The following is a 17,500-nucleotide window of genomic DNA, read 5'->3' on the forward strand; positions in this document are numbered from 1 at the left end:
TCCCCAAAAAACAAAGGGCTTAAATCTTGTTTACCCCCCCCCCCCGCAAACAAAGGAACAAAACCCTGGAAAGGGGGGGTATGAGGGGAAAAACCCACCAATTCCCTAAAAACCCAAAAAAAAAAATCCCTACATTATTTTTTTCTCCCAAAATAAACTTTAAATTTTCTTTGTTTTAAAAACTTCCCCCAAAGGGAAATTTTGGGAAACCATCCTTTGGGGTGGGGCCCAAATATAAACCATCGTTATTTTTCCCCGTAAGCCCTTTTCGGTTTTGGGTTTGGTTTTTTTAAAAATTTTTTGGAAAGGGAAAAAATTTGGAAATTTTGGGAAAAGTTTTTCCCTTTTTCCCCTTTTTTTCAACAAAACATTAAAAGGGGGAAAAAAAAAAACAAATGTTTTTAAGGAAAACAAAAAAAAAAAAAAACTTTAAATTTTTTTTTAAAAAACCCCAAATAAGGGTAAAAAAAATTTTTGGCCCCCCCTTTTTTTCCCTTTTTTTTCCCCCCCCCTTTTTTAACCCCTTCATTTTTGGAAAATAAAGGGAAAAAGGTTTTGGGGGGAAAGGGAGGGGGAAAAGGGGGGGTTTTGGGGGGGGAAAGTTAAAAAAAAGGGGGGGTTTTTTTGTTTGGGGGGTTTGTTTTTTTTTGGGTTTTTAAAAAATTGGGGGGGGTTTTATTTTGTTTGTTTTAAAAAAGGGGGGGGGGTGGAAAGGGGGGGGGGGGGGGAAAAAAAAAAAAAAAGGGGGGGGGGGGAGGGGGAAGGGGAAAATTTTAAAAAAAAAAAAAAAAAATTTATTTTTTTCCTTTTTACTAAAAAAAAAAAAAAAAAAAAACCCAAAAACCCGACCCCTCTTTTCCCCCCCAAACCCCAGCCCCCCCCCCCGCCCCCCCCAAAAAAGGGGGGTTGAGGGTTTTTTTGGGGTTGGTTTGGGGTTAGGATTTTGGGTGTGGGTGGTTTGGGTGGGTTGGTGGGTTTGGGGAATTTCCCTTTTTGGGGGGGGTTATTTTTTTTTTTTTTGGGTTTTTAAAAATTTTTTTTTTTTTTTTTTTTTTGGGGGGGGAATTTTTGGGGGTTTTTTGGGGGAAAAAAGTTTTTACTTTTTCTAAAATTACCAAAATAAAAAAAAACAAAAAAACAAACAAAATTTTAAACTTAAAAACTTTCTTTTTTCCCCTTTTTTCCAAGTCCTGCTTTTTTTCATTTTTTGGCCTTGGGTTTAATAGGGGAAAAATTTTAATTTTAAAACCCCTCTATTCTTAAACTATTTTTATTTTAATTAAATTAATAAGAAGGAAAATTAAAAAAATTTTAAAAAAAAAAAGGGAAAAAATAAACCCAACCCAAACCCAAAAAAATTTCCAACCCTCCCTTTTTAAACCTTCCAATTTCCCTAAAAATTATTTCCCCCAAAAAACCCTTCTACTTTTTTTTAAGGGGTTTTGAGGGGGGGTCCCAAAGGGTTTTTTTTCCCCCCTTTAAACAAAACAATACCCTTTTGGTTTGAAAAAGTTTTTTTTTCTTTTTTCCATTTTTTAAAATTTAAAGGGCTGGGGGAAAAAAATTTTTAATTTTCCCCTTTGTTTTGGTTTTCCCTTTTGGTTTTGTGGGGGGTTTTGGGGGGGAAGGGGTGGTTTGTGGGGAAGGGGGGGGGAAAAAAGGGAAAAAGGGAATTTAAAAGGGGAAGGGGGAAAGAAAAAAAATTTTTTTTTTGGGTTTTTTAACTTTTTTTTTTTTAAATTTTTTCAAATTGAATTAAAAAAGGAAAAAAAAAAAAAAAAGAAAAAAGGAATAAAACAAATAAAAAATTTATTTTCATTTTAAACCCCTTTCCCTTTTTCTTTTTCCCATTAAAATAAATAAAAATTTTTTTTTCCCCTTATTAAATCCCCCACCCCAAAAAAAAAAAAAACCCCCCCAAAAAAAATTTAAATTTCCCTTAAAAATTTTCCCTTTCCCTTCCCCTTTTCCACACAAACTTTTTTTAAAAAACAAAAACCCCCTTTTAAAGGGTTTAACCCCATAAAAAATTTTAAATTCCTTTTTTTTAATTTTAAACATTTTATTCCCGGGGAAAAAAATTTAACCCTTTATTTTTACTTTTTTTTCTTTTTCACATTCCCCTTTTTAAATTTAAATTTGGTCCCAAATGTTTTTTGTAAAGGAAAAAAAAAAGGTTTGGGAAAGGGGGAAAAGAAAAAAAAAAGGGGATTCAATTTTGGGTATTCCCCTTTTTTTAAGGTTTAAATATGGGGAAAAAAACCCAAAATTTTCTTTTTTTTTTAAAAAAAAAAAAAGGAAAAAAAAGGGAAAAAAAAAGGGGGAAAGGGTCCATATTAATTTAAAAAGTTATTTTTCAATTAATTTTTTTTTTTTTCGGTTTAAAATAAAAAATAAATCAAATAAAAAAAATTAAATTTTTTCCATTTAAACTCAAACACCAAAAAACCCACAAAACCAAAAACAAAAAAAAAAACCAAAAAAAAGGACCTTTTTTAAAAAAATTTTGAGTTAAAACCCCCCGTTGGGAAAAGGGGGGCTTTAATCCCTTTTTACAAAATTAAAGGAAAAAAGGGGACCGGGAAATGGATTTATGAAATTTATTCTTTTGGGTTTTGGGTTAAAATTTACAATAAATTTTGGGATAAAGGGGTTTTTGAAAATTAAATTGAAAATAACAAAAAACAAACAAGAAATTTTTAAATTCCAAAAAAACAAAAAAACCCCACATTTTAAAGTCCCCTTTTTACCCCCCCCCCACCCACCCCAAAACCCACCCTTTTAAAAATTTTCCCTTTATTACTTCTTAATTTCCCCCAAAACCCCCCACACCAAAACCTAAAATTTTTTTGCCCTTTAAAAAATTTTCCCCTCCCCTCCCTCCATTTAAATTTTTAATTAAAAATTTTTCCCACCAAAAATTTTCCAAACCCCAAAAAATTTTTTAATTTTAAAAATTTAAAAAATAAGCTTTTAAATCCCATGGGTTCTGGGGAAATCCCTAAACCCCAAGGGGGGACCCAAAAGGGGGCTTTTGGGGGCCATTTAGGGGGGGTTTTTGGGAAATTTTAAAAACCAAAAAACCTTTTACATAAAGCAACAAAAAAACCAAAATTTTTTTAAATCTGGGGTTTTGTTTAAACAAAATGACCAACTTTAAAAAAAGGGCCAAACCCTTGAAAAAAAAACCTTTAAAAAAAAAAATTTTTCCCCGGGAAAAGGGAATTCCCCTTAAAAATTTTTTTTTTAAATGAAAACAAAAAACCAAATTTAAAATTTTTTAGCCCATTTTTCTATCCCCAAACCAAAAACAAAGGCTTAAAAAAAATTTAAAAAACGAAATTTTCACAACCCCTTTTAACCAAATTTAACCTCTTATCAAAAAATAAAAATTTAAACCCAAAATTTTTTCCCCCCTTTTTTCCCCTTTTTTTCCCCAAAATTTTATTTTCCCCCCCAAATATTAATTCAAAAACCCCAAAAAAAAAATTTTAAAAATTAATTAGTAATAGTAGTAGTAGTAGTAGTAGTAGTAGTAGTAGTAGTAGTAGTAGTAGTAGTAGTCTTCTAAATCTCATGCTTATCTTTCATAGCGTGAGAAATTGTGTAGTCTACCTCCCTTCCTCATCCACCTCAGTCCACCTCCCTACTCTCAGCCCTCCATCAACACACTCGTAGAAACAACCCTTCTCACCTTTCAATATTAATCCTCGCATATCTTCACCGTCCTTCATGGCAGCGCCGCCCACGGCCGTCACCACACGCACCAGGTTTCCCACGCCCACGTCAATACACCAGAACACGCCCATACCACATAGTTTTCGCGATAATGAACAAAATGACTCGCTTCTTACACCTCCCTGTTGCTCTCCAGCCTGAATGGCCGAGATCTGTCACGTGACCACCACCACCATTACCACCATGGCCTTCACCAATCAGAGGCAGCGTTGGTGTGACGTCAAGGTAACTAGGACATATTCTTCCCGTTGATTGGCTGGTGAGGTGGTGGTGAGGTGGCGCGGTAAAGGCGGCTGTTTTGAATGTGGTAAGGTGTTTTTGTGAGGGCGGGAGATTCAATGTAAGCTTGAATTGAATCGGATTGAGAGGATGTAGTAGGGAAACAGTAAAGGGGTTAATTAATACTATTACTACTACTACTACTGCTGCTGCTACTACTATTACTATTACTTTTACTACGTCTACTACTAATACTTCTTCTACTACTACTACTACTACTAGTACTACTTTACATACCACTGTTACTAGTACTACAATTACTACCACCACTACCACCAACACCACCACTACTACTACTATTACTACTACTACTAAAACAACTACTAGTACAGCAACCACCACCACCACCACTACTACAACAACAACTACCCATACCACCACCACCACTATACCCTCTACACTTCACCCTTTCCACCGTCCCTCCCTTTCCCCACAGGCCTTCAACATCATCATCATCATATTTTGAGCATTTCAAGATAGTTTGGCTACAATAATACCATTTTACTAACATTAAGAAGGGTCTATGGAGGGCAGAAGATTAATGGCCACAGTCTTCACTATTCTAATCCCCCACATGAGTTTCTGAAGCTTGAAAATCACCAAATAGTCACCAGACTGAGTAAGGAAATGCATCACACTACAGAAGGGGTGAAGAGTGAAGTGTGAGCCATGCAGTGTGAAGGCAGCACAACACAAGGACATTCGGACACTGGGAAAGTCGGTAACCTTTATCAATTTTGGCCCCTTGAAGTTTGAAAAAGACATTCTCAGTGTGTGTGTGTGTGTGTGTGTGTGTGTGTATACAATACAGACTGCCAACTTTCATGTATAAATCTAGTGTTTCTCGGCAAATTGGCATTCCTCATTGACATTTCTATACACACTCTGCTGCAACACTCGACAAACAAGGAAATCTCTGTACACACTCTGCCGGAACACTCAACAAACTCTGCCACACATTCTCATATCCCTGTCACCCTTCCACACACTCCCACACTCTCCACTACTCCCTCTCATACACCTCAACACTCTTCCACTCTCCCACACTCTCTCAACTTTCCCACAAATCTCAATAGTCTCTCCACATTCTCCCATGCTCCCTCCCTCTCTCACTCCCTTCCCAATACTCTACCACTCTCCCAGAACTCTCACATGACTCTCTCCCTCACTCTCCCATACACCCTAATACTCGATCTACCACTCTCCCAGAACTCTCCCATACACCCCAATACTCTTTCTCCACTCTCCCAGCACTCTCACATCACACTCTCCCATATTATACTCTCCCACACTCTCTCTACCCTTCTCACACACCTCAACATCCTTCTGACTCTCCCAAGACTCACATAACACTCCCACATACCCCAATACTCTTCCACACTCTCCCAAACTCTCAGATCACACTCTCCCACTCTCCCACACTGCCTAGCCCCTCCCACACTCTCCCATCACACTCATAACATAAAACATAACATAAATAATAGGATAACAAAGGGCCACCAGGGCCCATCTAGGTTATCCTGTATCAGTCGCACAGCGACCTCGTCATCAGTACTTAAAGATACACTTACAAGTACTACACAATACATTATATACTAATTCTAAATATTTGGCCCATTAACAGGGCTAAGTCCTGCAGCGAAATCCTCTACAATTTGTGATCCCCTTACATGGGGATCATGTCTTCTTTAACTATAGTAAATTTCTTATAAAAACTATCATGCAGCGCTATACATAATTATAAATCTAATAAATTTAAGTGCTTATCTAATCTGTTTTTAAACATTGTCAAACTAGTGCTATTTACAACCATCTTTGGCAATGCATTCCAGAAGTCTACCACCCTATGACTAAAGAAATATTTTCTTATATCTAACCTGCAGCCTTGCTTTCTAATCTTCCTGCCATGATTTCTAGTCCTACTTCCCTCCTCTAAGGTAAAGAAAGATCTCACATCTATGTAGTTTGTATCTGAGAACATTTTAAATAACTTTATCATATCCCCTCTTATACATCTCCTCTCAAATGAAAACATGTTTAATTCCTTTAATCTATCTCTATACTCAAGGTGCTTTAATGCTGGTATCATCCTAGTTGCTCTTCTCTGAACTGCTTCTAACATGTTGATATCCTGCCTATAATGGGGTGACCAGGCCTGTATGCATTACTCTAAATGGGGCCTAGCATAGGAATTATATAAGCTACGCACCACTTCCTTACTTTTATAACTAACATTTCTATTTATAAAACCCAGGATCCTATTTGCCCTATTTCTTGCTTCTAAACATTGCTTTGAAAATTTCATAGTCCTGTCTATCACTACTCCTAAATCCTTTCCTCTACTGCCTCTACTCAGCTCTAATGGTCACTTTTCACAACTGTGTATGTGTGAGTGTGTATGTGCATGTGTCTGTGTCTGTGTCTGGCTCATGGACTAAAGTATACATTGCTGAGGAAAAACACGCTACAAAACAAAGAAAAGGACATGAATAAATATAGAACATGGCAAAAAAATATCAATAAAAAAAAAACATGCATAAACATAAATGAATTGAAAGGAAGAAAAGACAGAAGTGAAAATAAGTCATTAATGAAAAAGACACAAGTAAATATGAATGAATTACAAAGAGAGAAGTAAATACAAATGAACAACAAAAAGACAAGAGCAAAGAGGTGAAGTAATAATAATCTAGTCCTTCCATGTTTACCTTTGCACTCTGCACAAACCATTCACACCCTGCAACATTCTCATGTGATCTCACAAACAAACCAAACACCACAAAACACCAACAGGGAACACATCAACATCAATATTACCAATTTAGGAAAACCCTCAAAATAATTATTACCAAGATACCATTACACCAAGGTAACTCAAGACACCACACCACACCACAATCTACTTGTCTGGCATTACCACCACCACCACCACCACTCTCCCAACATCAAAGCCTGAACTACCACAACTTAGCACCTGCCACCACCACCACCACAACCCTTGGGAGACCAAAGGCTGCACCACCACAAACCCTCAGGAGTATCCAGTCAGTTCAGCTACACCAAGAAGTCATTTCACCCACAATACATATATAATTCCTTTACTGACATCAGAAGTGCACAATTGTTATTCTAATAAATTCTATCTTTTGGTAAACCTTCTGCATAAAGAGGTGGCCCAGAAGGATCCAAGGCAAACAATACAGGGATCTGCAAAATAAAGTTTGTTTTCTGCGATGAATACATGAGGGTTGAGGATTTACAACTTGTCAAGGCTTGTCACACACACTGAAATGCACCAGTAAACTCATCATTTCAATGACATGCATCTTGCAGGAATGTTTTCATACATTTGATTCTTTAAATGTTTCTCTGGCATTCTAATAAAGTTTTTACTCCTAAGACATTTATGCAAAGTTGAATAATATCTGTGGGTGAACTGACTTGTGTGAGCGAAGTAAATCGAGTGTGGGCCAACCAACTCTACATTTGGGAGAACTGACTTGTGGGCAAAAATGAAATAAACCCCCTCAACACACCAGAGGCTGCCATCACCATCACCACCATCACCCTCAAGACACCAAAGGCTGCACCACCACAACCAAATAAGTTGCCTGCCACCGCCGCCACCACCCTCACCCTTGGAACACCAAAGGCTTCACCATCACACCACGACAATCAAATAACTTGCCTGCCATTACCATCACCACCAACACCATAGAACACCTAAGGCTGCCGCACCACACCACCACAGCATCAATCAAGGCAGGAGATGGAGCGGCGAGGTGAGTGGAGAGTGGCAAGGTGACGGGTGACAGGTGAGTGGTGAGCGGTGCGGTGACAGGCGAGGAAAGGCCTACAGCTGGCTCGACGGAGGAGCGTTCACATGTCGGATAATTTCTCCTCCCTGCAGGCTGCCACTGACACTTTCCACCACCACAAACACGTCACAGCTTCACCACACTCAGCTGCCAACGTACACCTGCCCTGCCATCACGTAAACACTAAGAAAAAGGCCAAATATCTTACCTTGCTAGTCACATGGTGCCCATCCTCGCTCTTCTTCTTCCTGTGGCTACATGCGTCACAGTCATGGCCGCCTCTATCATTTACCCGGGGTATTCAAAATGTCATAACAGTATTTTTAAGATTTCAAGGCATTCTTTTCCTCTGATAGCTTCAAAATGATTGGAAAAATATTGTAACAGTTTTTCTCTAAAGGAAGTTTGTGGTTTTAGCAATGTGTTCCGTCCTTGAAGAGTACAGAGGCTGGAGAGCGAGGTTCACTTCCAAGTTTTGAGTCTTAACATGAAATATTTGAGTAGCATATGTCATACAGGTAGTCCTGTCATTCTTGGCCCACACCTCACTGCTACTACTACTACTACTGCTACTACTACTTCTACTACTACTACTACTACTACTACTACTGCTGCTGCTGCTGCTGCTGCTGCTGCTGCTGCTGCTGCTACTACTACTACTACTACTACTACTACTACTACTACTACTGTACTGCTACTACCACCACCATCACCACCACCAAAGAACATCAAAGTATCTTCAGTTACATACATATTTTTTATTTGTTAAGTGTAATTAAATAATAATGTAAACTATTATAATACAAATTTACATGTAGTATTTACAGAAACAAACAAACAAAATTAATGAAATAATAATACACAGCACACAATGAATCAAGTTAAAAAAATAAAGAAAGAAAAAAAATAAAGAAAATGAGTTATTATTATTATTTTTGTTGTTTTTAATTGCTATGGATGAATAAATAAATAAATAAATAAAGAGAAAATAAAGAAAAGGAGTTATCATTATTATTTATTTTTTTTTTTTATTGTTAAGCACAGACTGGCTGGCTGAATGCTGGGGAAAAATATCTATGTACAGAAAATAAAGACAAAAAAAAAAAAAAAAAAAAAAGAAAATGAAATACAAAAAAATTCAACACCACCAAAAGAATAGAAAAAAAATGAAGTGAGTGAAAAGTTTCATTAAGTTTCATTAAGTTAGTGTTACGGACTTCACGTTTTTGGTATTTAGTGATTTTTTCCATCTCTCTCTCTCTCTCTCTCTCTCTCTCTCTCAATAAGTACAATTCAGAGATGTATACTTATAGTCTCTCTCTCTCTCTCTCTCTCTCTCTCTCTCTCTCTCTCTCTCTCTCTCTCAATAAGTACAATTCAGAGATGTATACTTATAGTCTCTCTCTCTCTCTCTCTCTCTCTCTCACACACACACACACACACACACACACACACACACACACACACACACACACAAAGTGACAATGCCTGAGCCGCGCTAGGAGGCCCCACTGGATCATAAAGCCTCGTCGCCGGGGTACATTGGTCGGGTGTATGGGTTGCAAGGGTGGCCGTTGCGACTCTTGGGTGGGTTGAGTGGCTGGGCGTCATCCGCTGCATTGCCACTCTGCTCTGGCCGGTGACGCTTGAAGTAACCACACTGAAGGCAGATCAGATGGAGTAAGGACCCACTTGTACTCTCTCTCTCTCTCTCTCTCTCTCTCTCTCTCTCTCTCTCTCTCTCTCTCTCTCTCTCTCACACACACACACACACACACACACACACACACACACACACACACACACACACACACACACACATACACATACACACACATAATGGATGGTTAATATACTTAAAAAAAACTGGATGGTTGCTGAGAAAACTGAAAAAAAATATTGAATTACCCTAAAAAAGGCAAAACAAAATAAAGAAAAAATCAAAAGATGGGAAAAAATAAGCAGACAAAGCAAAGGAATAAATAAAGAAAAATCAGTAATAAAAAACAGAAAAAATAAGAAAAAATTTTATATACAAAGAAGAAGAAAAGATAAACTGGAAAACAAGCTTCTCTCTCTCTCTCTCTCTCTCTGACACACACTCACACACACACACACACACACACACACACACACACACACACACACACACACACACACACACATAGACACACACACATACATGCGGCACAAGAGTGAGGGGCAGAGGCAGCAGCAGGAAGAGTGTGTGTTTTAAGAGGCAGAGGAAGACTTTGGTTGGTGCCTCTTGAAGAAACCAAGCTGTTGGAGAGAAGGAGAGAGGAAGGGACAGGTTACAACAGGGAAATAAGGCAATAAACATGTCAATGAGTGAATGTATCCATGAAATAGTACAAGGTCTATCACTGGGTCCTCCTCCTCATGCATTTGTTCTTCTTTTAGTATCTTGACTTAACTAATGCCTAACTGTTTCTTAACTTATTTTTGCTGGTTTTTGATACTTTAGCTTTTTACAGACTCTCACACTTACACACAATCTCTCTCTCTCTCTCTCTCTCTCTCTCTCTCTCTCTCTCACACACACACACACACACACACATAAGATTTTGCTCTCAATGTTATATTTGTTACATCATTTCTTTATCTCTCTCTCTCTCTCTCTCTCTCTCTCTCTCTCTCTCTCTGTCTCTGTGTCTCACCTTCCACAGTATGAGTATGATGAGCAGCAGAATGAGTATGCCAGCGAGCACTGCCAGAATGATGACCCACCAGGGGACGGCAGGGGCCTCATCCAGGGACTTGGCAGGGGACACAGGAGTGGTGACATCCTTTGTCTTCACCTGGAGGGGAGGACATGGTGTGGTGAGCGTGTGTGCTGACCTCGGGAGTCTGTGTGTGTTGACCTGAGCTGACCTGACCTGTTTGTGTCTTGTCTAGTTTTTTTCCTGTCTCTATCATCTCTTCCTCTGGTTTATTCATATTTTTTTATTTATTTATTTATTTATTTATTATTTATCTTTTTTATGTATGAGTGAAATTCAAGCCAAGGGTAACAAAAATGGTGATTAAGAAAAAGGCCCACTGAGGTGCCAGTCCCATCCCTCACAAAAAACTGAAAAATTTCCTGCATTCCATTGGTTATCAGACACACAGACACACACAAACATACAGACACACAGACACTCAGACACTCACCTCAAGGTCGCGTGGGTTGACACCGTAGGGCAGAGAGGTGACACGGGCCACCATCCGACTGGAAATGCTGACGTCATCGTATGGGTACTGCATTGTGGGGGGGAGGAGGGAGTGGGTGAGTGACGGGTGACATAGAGAAGAGTGAGGAAATGGAGAACTTCTGTGGTTATGTGTTACTGTGTTATGATGACTGCTACTGTGTTAGATACCTGTGTGTGTGTGTGTGTGTGTGTGTGTGTGTGTGTGTGTGTGTGTGTGTGTGTGTGTGTGTGTGTGTGTGTGTGTGTGTGTGGGGTGGGTGTATTTACCTAGTTGTACATTACAGGGTTTGGGCAGGTCTCATAGTGATCTGTCTCCATATCTACTTTTATCCAACTTTTCCTTAAATTTGAGTACATTTTCTGCTGCTACAATCTCTTCACTCAGTCCATTCCACCAGACAGAAGTATTCAAGTGGGTTTTAACAAAGGGGACATGAATGTAGTTCTTAGGATCAGTAGTGGGGACAGAACCAGAAATAATGGGTTTAAACTTGAAAAATTCAGGTTTAGGAAAGAAATGGGAAGAAACTGGTTTTCAAACAGAGTGGTTGATGAGTGGAACAGTCTCAGTGGTCATGTAGTCAGGGCTGAGACAATAGGGAGCTTTAAATGAAGGTTAGATAAGTTCATGGATGGGGAAGATAGATGGAATTAGGTAGCTTAAACACACTGGGACTACCTCGAATAGGCATGGCAGCCTCTTGCAGCTTCCTCTTTTCTTATGTTCTTATGTGGAAAATTGAACTTTTTAATGTCTCTCAAACACTGACTTTTCACGATCTTGGAATGACCTTTTGTTCATCTATCTCCGTGTGTGTGTGTGTGTGTGTGTGTGTGTGTTAAGTGCACACGCTAAATACCCAATACAAGTGACAAAGGTTACATACAAATTCAAGGTCAAAATGGCTTCAGCTGACCTTCTGATCTCTTCCTGTGAGGTCATGGTGGGTTAATAATGAATAGACAAGGTCACATTAAGAGAGAATCAGGTCAGAATATAATTAAAAACAAGGTAAAATTATAAATCATCTCCAAACACATTCATAACAAAATAAACCACATAAATTATCAATACAAGAAAATATTGGGCAAAACTCTCTCTCTCTCTCTCTCTCTCTCTCTCTCTCTCTCTCTCTCTCTCACATGTTTCTTTCTATATGTACAAAAACATCATTCTCTCTCTCTCTCTCTCTCTCTCTCTCTCTCTCTCTCTCTGTACAAAAATATCTCCTGGTCAAGGATAAAAAATAACAAAATAAGACAAACACTCCATGGAAGACAAAAAAATAAATAAATAAAAACTGAAAACCTCTTAACAAAATAACACCATGGATTAAAAAAGTGAAGTGTAAAAAATGTCAAATGAATCACAGTGAAGTCAATAATCTACTGACAGCAACCATTAACTAACTGGCTCTCCGTGTCTCAGAAAGCTGTGGGTATAAGTGAAAGTCAATGAAGTAAGGCATTAGTTGAATTTCGGCAGAGGTTAACAATGCTGGAGAAAATACTGGTGTGCGTGTGTGTGTGTGTGTGTGTATGATAGCTCTCAATATTCCCTGACAGCATGCAGGTATAATGGACCAGTATTAAAGTCAGTGTGTGTTACAGAGAGTGAGAAGATAAAAGGAAGAGAGACACACACACGGTGGCCAGGAATACATACCAGGGACGCCTGAAAAGAAGCCAAGAGTGAGTGTGGAAAATGTAAGGTAAGGATACAAAACATTTTTGCTTTGTTTGTGCCAAAAAAATGTGTCACCAAGCTTTTGAAGAGAAACTGGCAGACATTAAAAGAACCAGACAGAACACATGGGTAAGCTGATGAGAAAAATGACACTCCTTGATAGTAAGCTTAAAAAAAGCCTCCAAAAATGGACTGTCAAGCTTATGGAGTAAAGATACAAAACATTTTCACTTTTATCTATGCCAAAAAAATGTGTCGCCAAGCTTTTGAAGAGAGACTGGTTGACACTGAAAGGTCTGGACAGCACATATGGGTAAGCTGATGAAAGAAATGGCACTCCTTGATAGTAAGCTTAAAAAAGACCCAAAAAATTAACTGCCAAGCTTATGGAATGAAATCAACTGGCATTTAAGGGACTGGACTGCACACAGGGAAAAGCTTATTAGAGTAATAACACTCTTAAGCTTAAAAATCAATGCAGAGGAACACTGAAGCACAGAGGAATGAAAGCTTAGGTCAGGGGAGGGTAAAAATAAAGTCTTCATTGCCACTAAGCTTAAGACAGCCAGTGAGGAGGACAGCAATGAAAGCTTTAGATAGGCAAAGATGACCAAGATTAAAAGAGCAATGCAAACACTGAACTGGGAGGAATGTGGCAGGAATAATCTGGCTTTTCTTTATGTAGTGACTAGTATTCTCTTTTATAGTCTGTTTGTATCTCTCTCTCTCTCTCTCTCTCTCTCTCTCTCTCTCTTTTACCATCTTCAAAAACATAATATTAGCTTCAAGGTAATGCAATCTCTCTCTCTCTCTCTCTCTCTCTCTCTCTCTCTCTCTCTCTCTCTCTCTCTCATCTTAAAATGAACACAATATTTTCTTAAAGGTAATGCAACACATTAATCTCTCTCTCTCTCTCTCTCACCTCCTGCAGTGTGGCCAGCACAAGGCGCGACCGCACATACACAAACACGATGTCCTGCTCCTCCAGAGGGCCGGCCGTGCACCGGATCCTGATGCAGTGAGTCATGCCGCAGTTACTGATCTGTGTGTTGGAGACAGGGACCAATGATAACACAGACAGACAAGGGGCAATGATACTACTACTACTACCGCCACTACTACTACTACTACTACTGCTACTTACCGTATCTTCCCACTCCTGCGAGCCGTCTACTTCTCTCGTCCTCCTGCTGTGATGACCAGAATACCCGTAAGAGGAGGAGGAGGAGGAAGAACCAGAGGAAGAGGAACCATAACTTGATGAAGAAGAAGAGGAGGAAGTGAATGTTTTGCTTGATGAAGAAGAAGAGGAGTAAGTCGATGAGGAGGAAGAGTAGTTAGCTCCTCCTCCTTCTCCTCCTCTTCTTCCTCCACCACCTCCTCCTCCTCCTCCTCCAGTACTATAAGTTGTAAAGGAAGTTTCCTCATAATAAGTCTCCTTCTTTCCTCCACCAGATGTTTCCTTCCTCTCTCCATCTTCCTCCTCCACTACCTCTCCTCCTCCTCCTCCTCCTCCAGATTCAGTGTAAGTCCTCTCCTCCTCCACTAGTATCCTCCCTTCTTCCTCCAGTGTTATCCTCTTCTCCTCCTCCCTCCTCTCCTTCTCCTCTTCCTCCTTGCTTTGAAGTTTAAGAAGTCTTGTTGTGGAGGTCTCTTTGTTCAGCTGCAAAGGAATGGGACACTGTGAGCTTGACCACTTCAGTAGCATGACATGTTTCTATATTAATTCTGGTGACTATATGGTGATTTTCTACTTATGGGGGGGCGGGTTAAAATAGTGGAGACTGTGGTCATTAATCTTTTCACCTACATAGACCCTTGCTAACGTCAGTAAAATGGTCTTATCATAGCGAAACTGTCTTAAAATGTCCTAAAAAAAACATGAGTCTCTATATTCATTCTGGTGACTATTTGGTGATTTTTTACAGCTTCAGGAACTTATGTGGGGGTTAAAATAGTGTAGAATGTGGCCATTAATCTTCTGACCTTCATAGACCTTCCTAATGTTAAAAAAATGGTCTAATCATACACAAATCTCAAAGTAAAAATGTGTCTCAGTATTGAAGGGGTTAAAATAGTGAAGACTGGACCAATTAATCTTTTGACCTACGTAGACCCTTCCTAATGTCAATAAAATGGTCTAATCTTATAGTAAAAATGTGTCCCAGTATTGAAGGGGTGAAATAACTCTACATTATCAATCAAATAAGAACACACACACTATTACCACCACCACCACCACCACACACCTCCAGCTGCATTGGGTTGGTGTCAGGAACAAAGGCACAGGAGCCTGGCCCAGTGACATGAGGCTGCTCCAACAAGTACAGAAGGTAACTCTCACCTGGAAAACAACACAGAATCATTACTCTTCATCACACTCCTTGCTCTCTTGAATCATAGTGAGATATTGATATTGGCCCGTATTCAGAAACACTTTATTCTCTCACCATAACTATTTTGCAAGGCCACAGAGATGACTAGCAGGGTTTTCAAATGTTTCTTCAGTTAATAATGCAGAAATTTTGTCAATCTGCCTCTAGAACTAAAAATTTGCTTAAAAATGCTTTATTCTCTCATCACAACTATTTTTTCAAGGCCACAGAGACAAATAGTAAGGTTTTCAAGAATGTTTCTCCAGTTAATAATGTGGAAATTTTGTCACTCTGCCTCTAGAAACATAAAAACACCTTAAAAACCTGTGTAGATTTAAATAAGGCCTTTTGAAATAGTGGAGGTGAAGCACACAAGTGTTTGAGAATATGGTCCATTATTCTACAGGTCTAAGTAACACAGGTTTGCACAATTACCTTCTTAAGTCATTAGGAAATATAACAAGAGATTAATCCATTGCTTTAAATACCAAGGCTGTGTTTAGTAGAAGAGAACCTTGCCATGTATGTACGTATGTATGTATGTATGTGTGTATGCAAAATGACACAGGATTACACACAGATACACACCATTGAGTGCCTGGAGTGGCCACAGGATGACAAACTCTGCCTGGGTAAGTCTGGAGGCGCCATTGTTGGACACGGCAAAGATGTGCAGCACCTCCGGGCCAAGGTCTTCCTCATGGCGGTAACTCTCAGACTGGTACAGACTCTTGTTGTAGGCAATGTTCTCTGGTGTCGAGGAGCTGCGGAGGTGAGGGTGGTGGTGATTGTGGTGGTCATGGTTGTGGGAGGCGAGGGTGGTGGTGATTGTGGTGGTGGTGGTTGTGGGAGTGAGGGTGGTGGTAATTGTGGTGGTCATGGTTGTGGGAGGCAAGGGTGGTGGTGATTGTGGTGGTGGTGGTTGTGGGAGTGAGGGTGGTGGTGATTTTAGTGGTGGTGGTTGTGGGAGTGAGGGTGGTGGTGATTGTGGTGGTGGTGGTTGTGGGAGGCGATGGTGGTGGTGATTGTGGTGGTGGTGGTTGTGGGAGTGAGGGTGGTGGTGATTGTGGTGGTGGTGGTTGTGGGAGGCAAGGGTGGTGATCATTGTGGTGGTGGTGGTGATGGTGGTTGTGGAAGGTGTATAAACTGTTGCAGGTGATGTGATAAAGATGGTGGAAAGGGAGAAGGGATGTGGTGATTGTGGTGGTGGTGATTGTGGGAACACAGTAAAGGTGGTGGTGATTGTGGTGGTTCTGAGAGGTGTACAGACAGTTGTTCTAGGTGATGTAGTAAAGGTGATGGTAAAGATAATAATGGTAATGATAGAGACAAAGATGAGAGCAGTGCAGACAAGCCACACTACTCCATCACTCCTAGCCTTGCAATACTCTACTTTACCGCTGTGCCTGTGAAAGAAAGCCAGCACACAACTGACAGGGTATATTGTGCACTAACTACTCACACACATACACTCAGCCATACACACAGCTCTTCAGGGACCAACAGCCATGAAGCACTGCCACTCCCCCAGTCCCTCAGTGCCTCTCACTCACCCGTACAGCACCAGGTCAACATCAGCACCCAGCATCACAATCTTCTGCACAAAGTTGTCATCGCTGGTGTGGGCGGCCTCGGCAATGGTGCTGTTGGCAACCACGTCAAATTGTATGCGGTCGTCTACCAGCGTGGAGGGTTGGGGGTGGAAAAACACGGCAAAGTGGACCTGTGGAAAGGTTAAAAGTGTTAGGAGTGTGTTTTTAGGCAGTAACAGACCCCAACACAGCATACTACAACTGTACCAGCATGGGAAACTCAATAGAAACCTGTGGCAGAGATCAGGAAGGTTAGGTTAGGTTAAGAAGGTGGTGAAGGGATTAAAAGTATTGGGAGTGTGTTTTAGGCAGTAACAGCCCCAAACATAGCATATTAAAACAGTGTCAGCATAGGAAACTAAATATAAACCTGTGGTAGAGATCAAGAAGGCTAGGATTGTGTTTAAGACAGTAACAGACCCCAAACACACTTCACCACAGCATATTGAAGCAGTACCAGTGAAAGAAATTAAATACAAATGTGTGGCAGACATCAAGAAGGCTCGGAGTGTGTTTTAGATTGTACTAGACCCTATTTATTCCTTTCTTTCAGCTGACTCTATAGACCTATAAGGGAACTGGCAATTAAGTGGACCTTTTTATATATATTTTTTGCCCCTGGCCATTTTCCCCCCTTGCATAAAGAAAGCTAAACACTTCAGCACTGCCTTCTATGCAACACCAACACACAAAACACACAAACACACCCCGGTCAGCATCTTGAGGGGGTTGCCGATGTCACAGACGAGGGTGGTGGTGCCGGCAGTGTAGCGAGGGGAGCAAGTAACGGAGGTGT

At 40.0% G+C, this 17,500-nt stretch overlaps 2 protein-coding genes across 7 annotated transcripts in view; one reads left to right on the forward strand and one right to left on the reverse strand.

Moving 5' to 3' along the window:
* Window positions 1-4,686: 4,686 nt before the first annotated feature.
* Window positions 4,687-7,735, forward strand: LOC123516807 (DNA-directed RNA polymerase II subunit RPB1-like). The gene is made up of 3 exons (XM_045276492.1): window positions 4,687-4,738; window positions 5,227-5,445; window positions 7,557-7,735. The coding sequence occupies exons 1-3, from the start codon at window positions 4,687-4,689 to the stop codon at window positions 7,733-7,735; spliced, it is 450 nt and encodes a 149-aa protein (XP_045132427.1).
* An 843-nt stretch (window positions 7,736-8,578) lies between these two features.
* Window positions 8,579-17,500, reverse strand: part of LOC123517318 (integrin alpha-PS2-like) — a 60,877-nt gene continuing 51,955 nt past the window's right edge. For 4 of the 6 annotated variants that reach the window (XM_045277312.1, XM_045277325.1, XM_045277296.1 and 1 more), the window contains 10 exons: window positions 17,412-17,500; window positions 16,666-16,835; window positions 15,701-15,876; window positions 14,987-15,081; window positions 13,882-14,400; window positions 13,660-13,779; window positions 12,717-12,725; window positions 11,010-11,096; window positions 10,514-10,654; window positions 8,579-9,495 (listed from right to left, as the gene is read on the reverse strand). The exon at window positions 17,412-17,500 is cut by the window's right edge and continues 143 nt beyond it. In XM_045277312.1, coding sequence (XP_045133247.1) covers window positions 9,352-9,495; window positions 10,514-10,654; window positions 11,010-11,096; window positions 12,717-12,725; window positions 13,660-13,779; window positions 13,882-14,400; window positions 14,987-15,081; window positions 15,701-15,876; window positions 16,666-16,835; window positions 17,412-17,500 — 1,550 coding nt within the window. In that variant the 3' untranslated portion in view covers window positions 8,579-9,351. Of the gene's footprint in view, window positions 9,496-10,017; window positions 10,116-10,513; window positions 10,655-11,009; window positions 11,097-12,716; window positions 12,726-13,659; window positions 13,780-13,881; window positions 14,401-14,986; window positions 15,082-15,700; window positions 15,877-16,665; window positions 16,836-17,411 lie in introns of all 6 variants that reach the window. The other 2 variants (XR_006678443.1, XM_045277305.1) reach the window with 2 other exon arrangements.

This window comes from Portunus trituberculatus, chromosome 6 (genome assembly GCF_017591435.1).
Source record: "Portunus trituberculatus isolate SZX2019 chromosome 6, ASM1759143v1, whole genome shotgun sequence".
NCBI classification, from domain to species: domain Eukaryota; kingdom Metazoa; phylum Arthropoda; class Malacostraca; order Decapoda; family Portunidae; genus Portunus; species Portunus trituberculatus.